The sequence below is a fragment of the Hyperoodon ampullatus genome, assembly GCF_949752795.1.
Source record: "Hyperoodon ampullatus genome assembly, chromosome: 3".
Taxonomy (NCBI): Eukaryota; Metazoa; Chordata; class Mammalia; order Artiodactyla; family Ziphiidae; genus Hyperoodon; species Hyperoodon ampullatus.
In genome coordinates, this window is record NC_136916.1 from 142,319,024 (window position 1) to 142,332,552 (window position 13,529).

Sequence of the window (13,529 nt, forward strand, 5' to 3'; positions counted from 1 at the left end):
TCCTAGATAGTTGCAAATGGCTGTCTTACAGACACGTCAAATTCAACGTATCTAAAACAGAACTCATCTCCTCCACGCTCCTGCCCCTTTCCACAAATCTGACCTGATTTCAATATCTTCTATCTCTATAAATCAAACTAATATTTCTCACCTTTCCAAATATCTGCAAATTTGGGAATAATCCTTTATTCCACTTTTTCCTCTTTACAGCCACACCCAGTTAATCACCATGCCTTGTCAGTCTACCTCCTAATAACTCTCAAATTCACCATTTCTCTCTACTGCCACCTAAAGGTCAGGGGCCAGCAAAGTCTTTTTCTGTAAAGAGCCAGAAAGTAACTATCTTGGGCTTTGTGGACTATACAATCAAGGTCACAATTACTCAATTCTGCTGTTGTAGCACAAAAGCACCACAGACAATTATGTAATGAATGAACACGGCTGTGTTCCAGTAAAGCTTTACTGTATAGTCCCTAAAATTTTGAATAATATAATGTACACATGTCACAAAATATCATTCTTCTTTTGACTTTATTCAACTATTTAAAAATGTGAAAACCATTCACAGTTCACAAGTCATATAAAATCAGGCAGCAGGCCTGTCTGCAGTCTCCTGATCTAGGTCCCCATCGTCTCTCCCTTACACTGGCAGAGTAACCTCTTACTAGGACTGGCTTACCTGCCTCCAGTCTTGCTTCTCTCCAGTCCATTTTCCATCCTACAGACACAAGAGTATTTCTAAAACACCAATCTAATCTCCTTGAGCAAACAGACCATATTTGTTTTAGTCACTCTGATATCTGGAGGGCTTATGTTATTGCCTAGTACTTATTAGAAATGTGAAGAGATCATATTTGTGGAATTGAATGTCATTACCTTGATTAAAGCTTCTCAGTCAATGAGAAGGAAAAAAGTGTACAACTACAACAGAACAAATATACTTGTCATTATTCTCAGCTGAGATGATTTTCCCTATAGAGAACAGATGAGACTATCCTACAAATTATTAAACTAATGGAGAGTTGAACAAAGTTTATATGTGATCAATGTATAAAAACCAAGGGCATTTCTATATTCCAGCTACAAAAAGTTAGAATATTTGAATTTTAACAAGATATCATTTACAACAGTAACAAAAATAAATAAAGTAACTAGAAATAAATCCAACAAAAGATATGCTTGATCCATATGGAGAAAATTACAAAACTTCATGAAATGCATTTAAGAAAACATAAATAAATAAGATTTACCATATTCAAACATAAGAAAATTCAATATTGTCAGGCTATCAATTCTCTCCATATTAATTTATAAATTCATTGCAATTTCAATAAAAGTCCAGACACGTTTTTACATGGAAATTAAAGGGCTGATTCTAAACTATATATTGAAAACAAATATTCAAAAATAGCCAATACAGTCTTGAAGAATATGATAGAGAATTTTCATAAACAGATACCAAGACTTATTCTAAAGCAACTATACCAATTAAGAAAGGCGATAATATTGCTAAGGAGATAGACAAACAGGCCAGTGAAACAAAACAGAGAACCCAGAACTAGACCCATACATATAGGGGAACTTGATATGTAACATAAGTGGCATTATAGATAAGTGGAGAAAGGATAAACTATTCAAAAATGGCACAAGGTCAGTTAATTATTTATATAAAACATTACATCAGATCCATACCTCACAGCACATACAAGGCAACTGAAGGTAGATCAAAAACTTAAATGTGAAAGGACAACTTTATCTTTCCAATTAAAAAAAAACCGCAAAAGGATTTTTCTTTTAGAACTAGACAAAATCGAAAGTACACGAAGACAGATAAATAAAACCAGCAAGAATCCTGAAAAAAATATTTATAAAACTACAATAAATGTAATAGTATAGTACTTGCACAAAATATTAGATATATCAATTCTAAATCAAATAATGGACATAGACCCAAATATATACCTATACTTAATATATGATAAAAGTGACAGTTCAAGTCAGTAGGGAAAAATGGATTATTCAATAAATGGTGCCATTGGGAAATATCAAGTTGGATTCCTTTCTCAAAACAAGAGATGATTCAAAAATTTAAGCATAAAAAATGAAACCATAAAAGTACTATAAGAAACCATGGTAGAGGGGGCTTCCCTGGTGGCACAGTGGTTGAGAATCCACCTGCCAATGCAGGGGATATGGGTTCGAGCCCTGGTCTGGGAAGATCCCACATGCCGCGGAGCAGCTAAGCCCGTGCGCCACAACTACTGAGCCTGCGCTCTGGAGCCTGTGCTCTGCAACAAGAGAGGCCGCGACAGTGAGAGGCCTGCGCACCACGATTAAGAGTGGCCCCTGCTCCCACAACTAGAGAAAGCCCTCGCACAGAAACGAAAACCCAACACAGCCAAAAATAAATAAATTAAAAAAAAAAAAAGAAACCATGGTAGAAAGCCATCCTAATATTACACAAAACCGCGAAACTATGAAATAAAAGATTGATACATAAAAAGAAAAATTTCTCCTTGGAAAAAAAGTCAGAAGAGAAGTAATGATTAGGGAAACATACTTCCAAATCACACCACAGTCAAAAGGCAAATTTCACCACTACATAAAAGGCTTCAAAAACTAGTAAGTAACCCAAGAGGAAAAAAAAATATGTCCACACAAAAACTTATGCAAAAATATCCATGGCAACATTATTCAGAATAACTAAAAAGTGAACTCAAATGTCCAACAACAGATGAAAGCATAAATAAAATGTGGTATGTCCATCCAATGGAATATTACTCTGCAATAGAAAGGAATGAATTACTGATACCTGCTATAATATGGATGAATCTTAACACATTATGCTAAGTGAAAGAAGCTATTCACAATAAACTACATATGTATGCTTCCATTTGCATGAGATGACAATAGTAGGCAAATCTCTAGAGTGGATTAGTGGTTGCCTAGGGGTGCCTAGGGATTGGGGGAAAATAGAGAACAACTGCTCTGGGTATGGGGTTCCTTTGGGGGATGATGATAAGGTTCCAAAGTTGATTCTGGTGATGGTTGTACAATACTATGAATACACTGAAAGCCACTGAACTGTATATTTTAAATGGGTGAATTGTATGGTATATGAATTACATCTCAGTAAGCTGTTGTATGTTAAAAACAAAACAAAACAAAACAGTAGAGGTAAGAGAATTTCTGTTTCTGCCCATAAATGATTAACTGTTGTAAAAAAAAAAAAAAAGCTGTTCCACTGTAAACAACCAGAAAACTAGACAAATTATATGAAAGAACTGTTTTCAGATACTGGAAAACAAATAGCACAGGACTGTGATTCATGAGAAAAGGGAAAACAAATGAGATGGGCCCTATGACTGCCCTGGCTTGCTGCTAGAGGCAGTCTCCAGGCTGTAGCACAGGAGGAGGAAGCAAAACAAAGTCCAACAGTCTCACTGAGTTGAGGGGAGAGAAACAGGAGTTCCCAGAGGTCAAAGCAGCAATAATTTTCAAGAGAGTACTGAAGAGAGGACTCTGCACAGAGAAAGAGCCCCGTGGGGGTGGAGGGGTCTCTGCAAATCATTGGCTGAGTACTAGCCTGTGAACACACGGGATGAAAATCCACCAGGCTGGGGGAAAAACTATTGGAAAGCAGTAGGCCAAATAATTCCCAAAGCTTACACAGGCCTGTAATTGCTTTCCCACCAGGCAGAGTGCTGAGGGAACTGGGTAGTCTTTGGAAGGTTATCACCTTAGTAGTGAGGCTAAATTAGCTCTAGACTATGGTTATTCTAGACCCACTCTAGCAAGCCTAAAAAGATTAAACTGACAAGTAATTTAATTGTACACTAGACCAAAGACCCAATAGGAACTTCCAGATATAAAATATATAGTATCTAAAATCATATCTCATTCTAATTGATGAATTTACCAGAAAACTAGACATTGCAGAAGACCAGTGAATTTGAAGTTGTACCAATAGAAACTATCCAAAATGAAGCACAGAGAGCAGAAACACTGCAATCATCATCATCATCTTCTTCTTCTTCTTCTTCTTCTTCATCATCATCATCATCATAGCATTAGTGATTTACAAGTGACCAGTGTTAAACAAATCTAACATACATGAGATTGAAGTTCCAGAAGGGGATGATGAGAGAAGAAGGGAGAAAAAAATATTTCTAGAAATAATGCTGGAACACTCTACAAAAATAATAATGTATTCTGAGTATTCTAACATATGGAGATGTAAAATGTACGACAACAATAATACAAAGGAGGGAAAAGGGAAAAATGAAGTATACTGTTGCTATACTTGAAATGGTATAACATTATTTGGAGGTAGAGCAAGGACTTAAAGAAAAAAAAAAAGAAAACCAAAGAGGTATAGTTTTTAAAAATTAGTAAAATACCAACAATCTGATAGGAAAAAAAATAGAGAAAGTCTTTGAATTTGTAGTACTGGAATCGTCAACTTTTAAATAAATTACGCTGTTAATATACTAGAACATCATGCACATGTGAAAAAAATCAGATAGCTCTCTGTATAAAACATGGAAAATGCTAATATGGAGAGGCAATATAACAGTAGTATAGTGTCACTTCATAGCAGAACTGCCTGGGTCTGAATCCAGGCTCTGTTAGGTACTTGCAGAGTCATTTTGGGCTAGTTACTTATCTTCCCTCTGCCACAGTTTCTTCTACAAACCAGTGACAATACTCATGGGATTTTATGGAGATTAAAAGTCATGTAAGGCATTTAGACAATCGTAAGCACAAAATTAGTATTCATTAATTTTGGGGTAAAAGAAAAGGAAAATCTCCCCAATATATTTCCACATTAAAAAAGCAAGGTCCAGAACGGTATGTTGCCATTTGTATGAAAAATAAACTATATAAATATATGCCTACAAAAGTAAAGACTATCTCTAGAAGACTAAATAAGAAAGTTCTAACAATGAATCCCTCTGGAAATGAGATTCTCATAGCTGTGGAACAGAAAAAGAAGAGAAACTGTACTCTCCTCTTCATATTTTTATGTAAATATTGAATTTTCTACAATCTATTACCTATTCAAATAAATTAATTTAAAATGAAGATTTAATAAAATCAGGAAAATGTGCATTTCAAACACAAGTATCACACTAGGTAAAAAGAAATAAAGTAGCAAACCAATTTGATTTTTTAATAAACTGTGTTTCTTCCAAGAATTACTATAATGATCAGTTTCCTTGGCTCTTGAAGCCTTTTCTGGTCTCTCTCATTTGTGACCTACTTTTCTAACTCTTAGTTCTTGCCTTTCTTTTATTGTTTCATGATCTCACAGATATCTTCCTTTTTAATCTACAATAAACTACATTATGATGGAATATCTTATGCTCTTTTTTTCCCCAAAGACTTCATTATGCTTAATTTTTTATTTATATTAGGAAAATAGAGGAAAGGAAAGGTGATCAAATCAGCATTTGATTTCGGTCAACAACTTAATGTTTAAAAGAAATATTTGTCACTATTGCACATGTATGTACACATTATCTTCTCAAGGCATATAAAAGCTGTTTTTGTATTTTAAGAACACACATATCTATTTCAAAAATTTTATTATTGCAAAGATTATTTAAAAATCACAAAGTATGATATGAAAAGAGTTTTCTCTGTAAGCTCTGGAGTTTGTCTATAAGTTTAAAGACAGCTTGTGGGGCTTCCCTGGTGGAGCAGTGGTTAAGAATCCGCCTGCCAATGCAGGAGACAGGGGTTCGAGCCCTGGTCTGGGAAGATCCCACATGCCGCGGAACAACTAAGCCCGAGCGCCACCACTACCGAGCCTGCGTTCTAGAGACCGGGAGCCACAACTACTGCCCGCACGCCTAGAGCCCATGCTGCGCAACAAGAGAAGTCACTGCAATGAGAAGCCTGCGCACCGCAATGAAGAGTAGCCCCCGCTCTCTGCAACTAGAGGAAGCCCGCGTGCAGCAACGAAGACCCAATGCAGCCAAAAATAAATAAATAAATAAATTTATTTTTAAAAAATAAATAAATAAAGACAGCCTGTGACTCACTAGCTCTGTTACTCTAAGTCATTTATCCACCCTCTATGTCAGTTTCCTAATCTGTAAACTTGTATTAATAGTAGGACCAAACATTGGGATGTTTTAAGAGCAGACTAAATGAGATAATAAACATTTCAAACAATGTCTGACCCATAGTAAGACCTTAATAAATGTTAATAAAGATAATAATATAACTATTATTATTATGAAAAGTAGTGAAGCATATGCCCTAGTTGGGAATGGGTTAGCCTATAAAGTGTGAGATGTCACTAAGTTTTTAAAAATGAAATTCATCTAAAACTTGCTTAATGTTATTAAATTAAGTATATAATTAGAACTCATTATATGCCATATTATTTAAAAATTAAGACTTTATATTTCTGGAAAGAACATGCAGACATAAATACAAAAGGAGTGCTTTATTTTTTATTTTAGATTATTCTTCAAAAGACTATGTTCTTAATATCTGATGTCCCTTACTTCTTATTTTTTCCCAATTCAGGCTACAAAAAATTCCAACAAATAATATGAGAGCAATAATCATTACCTTGGCCAATGGATCAAGCTATTTAATACCTGGAGAAATGCCATAACATTTTCTATCTTGCATTACTGGAAAAAATTCTTCCAGCATCAAATAATTGTTTGGAGCCATACTGTTTCAATCTCCTGCTTTGTATTATTAACATATCTTTAAAAGATTCAAAGAATCGAACTGCAAAAGAACTGAGACAGCAATGTTGGAGAAATAAAATATATTCTAAGGATCAAGAGTTGATTTTACTGGCTGGAGGTTGGTTTGTTCGTTCTGCGGACCAGTCCCTTAATTTAAGAAAAAAGTTAATAACTATGAAGAATCTAAGGGGACTTCCCTGGTGGCGCAGTGGTTAGGAATCCGCCTGCCAGTTCAGGGGACACAGGTTCGATCCCTGGTCTGGGAAGATCCCACATGCCGCAGAGCAACTAGGCCCATGTGGCACAACTACTGAGCCTGTGCTCTAGAGCCCGTGAGCCACAACTACTGAACCCATGTGCCACAACTACTGAACCCGGGTGCCTAGAGCCAGTGCTCTGCAACAGGAGAAGCCACCGCAATGAGAAGCCTGCATACCACAACGAAGAGTAGCCCCTGCTCACTCCAACTAGAGAAAGTCCACGCGCAGCACTGAAGACCCAATGCAGCCAAAAATAAATAAATAAATAAAATATTAAAAAAAAAAAGAATCTAAGGAATCAGACTTCCTTGATATTTTTGAAGGGATTGAAGAAAGTACATTTTTTCCTCAAAAATATTTGGGGAATTTCAGTAAAATGCAATACCCCTCACTTATCTAATGGATCAGAATCTCTGGGAGTAAGGTGCAGAAACTGCACTTTACAGAAGCCCCAAGTAATTTTTCTGGCTTACTGTCATTTTAAGAACAAATGAATAATGAAACAGAAAAGGTTCATTTAAAAGGCTCCATGTAAGTGAACCTTGTCCAGATTTCAAGTTAAGAACATGAAGTGAGGAGTGAGTGAAGTAGTTGTCTCAAGCCAAAGGGATGGCATGTGAGATAACTCAGTTTCCAGAGAAGTTTCAGCATCCTAGGCACTAGAAGTAAACACACCTGTCCTGAATAAGCAGTAGGAGCACAAGCAGATGGAAACAACTGTCAACCAAAACTGCTATTAATTAGAAAAACACTAGGCTTGCATTGTTTAATTCTTATCCCACTTTCCAATATATATTTTTTTCATTACCCGCTCTGGAAATATAAGCCTCCTAAGTACTATAACACTAATTGGCAGAGAAGAGGACCAAAGCACCTTAAGCAAAGGAAGGTACTTTTGTTTTCAATCATCACAAGGATTTTTTTAAAAAGTAAAAAATTTAAAAAGTCATTTTGGTTTTTTGTACTGCATTATTACAACCAAACATTTATAAACACAGACCTTTCATGTACGGGAGTCTTTCTTTCAAAACAACTAACCAAAGACAATCATTCAAATTTTGGAAGTTTATTCAAACTTAGAGTGGACACGTAATTTTCCAAGATTAATTCTAATGTAACTGGTCAGTTTCCACATCTGTAAAATGACAGTTTGAGACTAGGTGATTTTTAAAGTCCTGTCTAGCTCAAATTCTAAAACTGTATGATATATAAATTCCTCAAACTTTGAATTTAATATACTAGGTTGTTCAAAAACTGTAATGTAAGCATATTCTGATAATTCAAATAACTCTGAAGTGTTAAAATATTGATAGCTACATCCCATAAACAATCCAGCAGTACTGTTTTCAGACTTCCGGTTAGCATGTGTTCTGAATGAATGATGAGCAACAACGACTTTCTCTTTCTTGGACTGCTAATATTAATAGCTTGCAACATAGCTACTCAACGAGGAGTTACAAAAGGCTCTATCATTATGGAATCTGGAAAATCTCATAAAAATAAGAGAAACATCATTAGCTAACCAGTTAATATTATAAGTCAATGACAGTCTTAAATTCTGAAGCATTTAGATTAAATAAACTTGAGATATTTATCTATTATGCAAAACAGGCAGCACTACTTTACAATCTGAATATTACTGTGTATCTCCTTAGGTTAAACAGGAAAAAAAAGCACTGTTCATGCTACTCTTCCCTCATAATTCTGCCATTCTTGCTATACACATTACATACTTTCCATGTTCCTGTAAGAGAGAGGCAACTGCACAGAAATGTCGATGAGGACAAGGGTTTATCTATACTGAAATTAAGTCTGAGATAAGTAAGCTTACCATAATGGAGTTTTATACAGAATGTGTATTTCTCAGTGTGAGATGATTTTGTGCTGTAATGGAAAAAAGATCAAGGAAATCTGATTCCTTAGATTCTTCATATAGTTATTAACTTTATTCTTAAATTAAGGGACTGGTCTGCAGAATGAACAAACCTCCTTACAATTTAAAAGGCAGATAACTAACACAACATTGTAAACCAACTATACTTTTTAAAATAAGAATTTTAGAAAGACATAAAAAATCAGTCTAAGAATAAATTTTGCTTCTATATAAAAAAAGAATTAGCTTTTAAATCTAAGTAACATTTACAGACCATGAAAAACTGAAAAATGGGAGGCCAGAAGAAGTAGGCAAAATATAAAAGTTTACTGTTAAAAACTCATCCCCAGCTGTCAGGCTGATCTTGCTATCATATTTACCATTTTTACAAACCCACTAGTCTGACCAAGAACCCTAATTTTAAGAATAACTTTAAAACCATTTGTAAAGCTAATTCAACAATAATACTGTAGCTCAAAGTGATAGTTCAGATCAGTGATCCAAAAGCTAATTAAACTGTGTCTCTCAGCAAATTAGCAACCACACCCCTTAAAAAGAGCAGTCAGGCGGTGCTCCATTAACTTCCACAAAGGGTGGCTTTCATTTAAAATTCATTACTTCATTGCCTGAACGACCATGTTTGTTTCATAAACATTGTCTCGGGATAAAGCCAATGACTTTACCTACGCCTGAAACAGAAATCAGTTTGGGGAAAGGCACCGTATAAAACGGGTGAATCTTAGTCACCCAACTATTAATTATAAGGACATTACATTACATTAAGGAATCATAATTATATTCTGTGCACCACATGAATTAAAACCGCTTAGAAACTCAACCGAAGCCCGATGATAATGTATTACTCCACGAATAGTGTTTACTTTAGGTTCCAAGAAAGGTATTACTATTAAAATAGAGTTTGACGACTAAGTCTGAAGGTTTCCCCCATCGTTTCATTATTTTTTTTTAAGCTAAAAGGGGCCTGTTTGCGGGTACTGTGAAAACCTGTGGGAAGAGAGGTTTGGGAGGGGAACGGCCAAATTCAAATAACTGCAGACAGCAACAACGGCTCGGAGTCCTTTAACTCCCCTAGGCTGAGCCGGGCGAGGACAGGGACCCTTACCTGCCAGCGGCCATAGGTGAGGAGGATCATGGAGATGGGGATGGCGGTGCCGGACATGGCATGGGTGGAGGGCATGCTGTACTCTGAGTTGTAGAAAACCTCCAACTTGACCACGGGCGGCGAGGCGGGCCGCGGCCAGCGGATGATGTCCTTGGTGCACTGGCCCAGGTACATGGCCAGCACCCAGATGACCACGAGCCTCCGGCCCACTAGGGCGTCCAGGTTCCAGATCCAGAAGGGGAAGAACAGGATGTAAAAGAGTTCATTGCCCAGCTCCGTGCCGAAGCAGAACAGGTAGTAGAGAGGCATGTTGCTCACGTGGGCCAGCTGGCCCTCCTCGCCCGTCAGCGAGTTGCGGCGCAGGACCCCCGCGCGGCGCTGCGAGGCCGGGCCCAGCTCGGTCGCCCGCCCGTTCCGCACGCCATTGGGGGCGCCGCCGCCGCCCGGCTTGGCTGGGCACTGATTGCGGTCGCTCCCGGGCCGCGGGGCGCCTCCGGACGCCCCCGGCTGCCGCTCTCGGCGCCTGGATTCTCCGGCGAGGGGCGCCTCCGCCTTCTCATCCTCCCTCGGGTCGGCGGCAGCTGTGGCGGTGCGGCTCACCGGCGCTTCCACCCCGCACAGCCGTTGGAAACGAGCCACTTTCTGCGGGTCCTGCAAACTGCCGACCAGCTGGACCAGCCGCTGCCTCAACGACATGATAACGGGACCGCGCGGTCCGCGGGCCGGAGGACGGCGGCGGGAGGGTGGACCGGCCGCCGGTGCAGCCCCGATCTGTCTCCGCGCGCCTGGCCGGCGGCGCCTCCCTCCACCCGCTCGGGTCTGCCGGGTGACGGCGCCACAGGCCTCAGCGGCCGCCGCGCGCCGCCGCCCCGCGCGCCGCCGCCCCGCGCGCCCCTCCCTCGCCGCGCGCTCCGCCACCGCCGCGCGCTCCGCCACCGCCGCGCGCTCCGCCACCGCCGCGCGCTCCGCCACCGCCCGCGGCCTCCACGCGCCGGCGCGCGCCGCGCCCCGCCCCGCCCCCATGGCCACTAGGGAAGGGGGCCCGGCCGCTTGGGTCCGCCCCGAGCTCACACGGGCGGTGTCAGGGCTCCTGAGGCTCGGCGGGGCCGCGGCCTTGAGGTTCTCCTTATTAATACCCACCAGGCGTCGCGGCGCTCGGCGGGCGGGACTTTGCGCGTCCTCCTTCTCCAACTTCAGCCCTCGTTCCCCGCCAGCTGGGGTTGCTGGCTTTTCTCGGTCCAGCGTTGACTGGGAGAGGCCACGATCCTGGTGCCAGGTTCGGCGGTGCCAGTGGCCAAGCACCCGGACGACCTGCTGGCACAGAATCAAATGGTGAATGAAGGCTAAGTAACCACCATGCGCCCGGAATCGTTCGACTCAAGGAATAACAAGTAATTACGGAGCTGTCCCTGAGGGTTGGTGTCCTGAAAGCCACGTGCCAGTTGACTAGTGGTGACAACAGTAGATATAGATCCCAGGACAATAAGGTGTCATTGATTGTCAAAAGTTCACAAATAGCCGTATTAAAACCAATAAATCACTGAAGTAGTAATTAGTGAAAGGGTATTGTGCACACACCAAAAAACAGTTTGCAAACTGGAATCACTCAAACCAAAACATGGAGTGAGGCTCAGGGATATATTGTTACAAAGCAGCTTATATAGTGCAAAGGCAGTGACTGTTTCTTCTTCATAGTGATTGGTTAAAATAGTAGAATTTTCAGTGGTTACCTCATATCAACCTTGAGAAACAGTTCAAGTTTTGTTTATAATTTCCAAAGGCATAAGCAAGAAATGACTAAATTGGTTTTGTCTGCCCAGGGAATTTTCAAGACTGGCCTTTGTTTGGTTTTAAGAGATCACAGTTATTATTGACTTACATATAGAATTTCCTTTTAGTAAGTTCTAATAGCAGGGTTGCACAGAAGATACATAATTGGTGGCTGAACACAGGGTGTAGATTTTTGAGTTTGGTAAGGCTGGTTGAGAGACTTAACTTTCATGTTTCACAAGTTACAAACTTGACTTCTAGAAAGAACGGTTTTTTATCAGAAGGGCTCTGAACTCTAATTCCAGGAAGTTATTTCAGGTATGGTGAATGTCTATAATTTTAAAATTTGAACTTCTTCCAAGAAACAGGCTGGAAAAGTCCCCTCCCTTATGTCATTAGAAATATTTTCTTCTTTCCCAGGGAGAATTATTCTCCTTCTCCCACTCCACTTGCCAGGCCGTGGCCATGGAAAGATGAATAAATCATCAACCGTGTGCTCAAGTTGCTCACAGTATAAATGGGAGACAGAGATAGATCCACCTCTGGAGTACAGAGCAGATGGTAAGTGCTAAAACTGAGTTATAAACAACATGCTCTGGAAAGAAGAAACAAGTTGACTAGGGACAGCAAGAAAGGTGTTAGGAGGTGATCCAATTGAGCTGGTTCATAATTGAAGAGCAAGATATGAATAAGTGGAGAAGTCCAGCTGAGGAAGAGAGAAAATGAATAAAGACAGGGGATGGAAATGTGCAAAGATGTATTTGGTAAACAATTAATAGCTCATAGAATACAGAGTAGGAAGGGTAAGTGGCTGGAATGGGGTTAGAAACGGAAGATAGGACCAGATTGTAAAGGCTGGGGATTTTATTTCGTAAGCAGTGGGGAGCCATCAAAGGCCTTTAAGCTAGTCAGTGACACCAGCAGAACTGTGCTTTAGAAAGATGACTAGGAAGGAAATCAGCAGTGAATTGCCAGAGGTTAGAGACCAAAGGCCAGGTAAATCATTAGAAGATGATTACAGTAATCAGGTGAGAGAGAATGAGTGCCTGAACTAGAATCGGGTTCTGGGAATTGGAAGGAAGGGATTTGAAAGGATTTCATTTGAATTCAGAGATCTGCAGGCAAATAATATCCATCCCTGATTGGAAATTATTGTGTCTAATATTGAGACATTTCTAATCTAGTGAGGAAGACAAAACATGAGAAAACATGCAAGTATATTCAAAGATGTAAAGCCAGGCATAATAAACAGTTCTAGGAAGTGAGATACAAGCAATCACTATGCGGAGTGAGAGGCAGAGAGGCAGCATTGGGTTAGCTGTGACTGGTTCTGTGAAACAGATGGTTAGCTGGCATAGTCAAGGAGCAACTTTGTTTGTAGAAAGAAATGTCGAACAGTCTCAGTGAGGCACTTTACACATGCTTTTCTGTGAAAATAATTTGTTTGTAGGGGAATTATTCAGATTTATCCAAGAAATTTTTATTCTGGGGATTAGTCTAAAGATAGCAGAAAAAGAGGAAAATATATAAAACAAAGTAGAAGGTGATCTTTACAGATCTTACTCTATTTGCAGTGGGGGTCCTGATAAACCCATCAGAAATTGAAAATATCATAAGTCAAAAATGCCTTTAATACACCTAACCTACCCATCATCTTAGCTTAGCCTAGCCTACCTTTAAACGTGCTCAGAACACTTACTTTAGCCTACAGTTGGCCAAAATCACCTAACACAAAGCCTATCTTATAATAAAGTGTCAAATATCTCATGTAATTTATTGTATACTGTAGT

At 39.7% G+C, this 13,529-nt stretch overlaps 1 protein-coding gene across 1 annotated transcript in view; it reads right to left on the reverse strand.

Annotated features, from left to right (window-relative positions):
- Positions 1-10,665, reverse strand: part of SGPP1 (sphingosine-1-phosphate phosphatase 1) — a gene marked incomplete at both ends in the record, with an annotated part of 33,780 nt that extends 23,115 nt beyond the window's left edge. Inside the window, one exon of the mRNA XM_079700122.1 lies at positions 9,970-10,665. Coding sequence (XP_079556248.1) covers positions 9,970-10,665 — 696 coding nt within the window. The remainder of the gene's footprint in view (positions 1-9,969) is intronic.
- Positions 10,666-13,529: the final 2,864 nt, after the last annotated feature.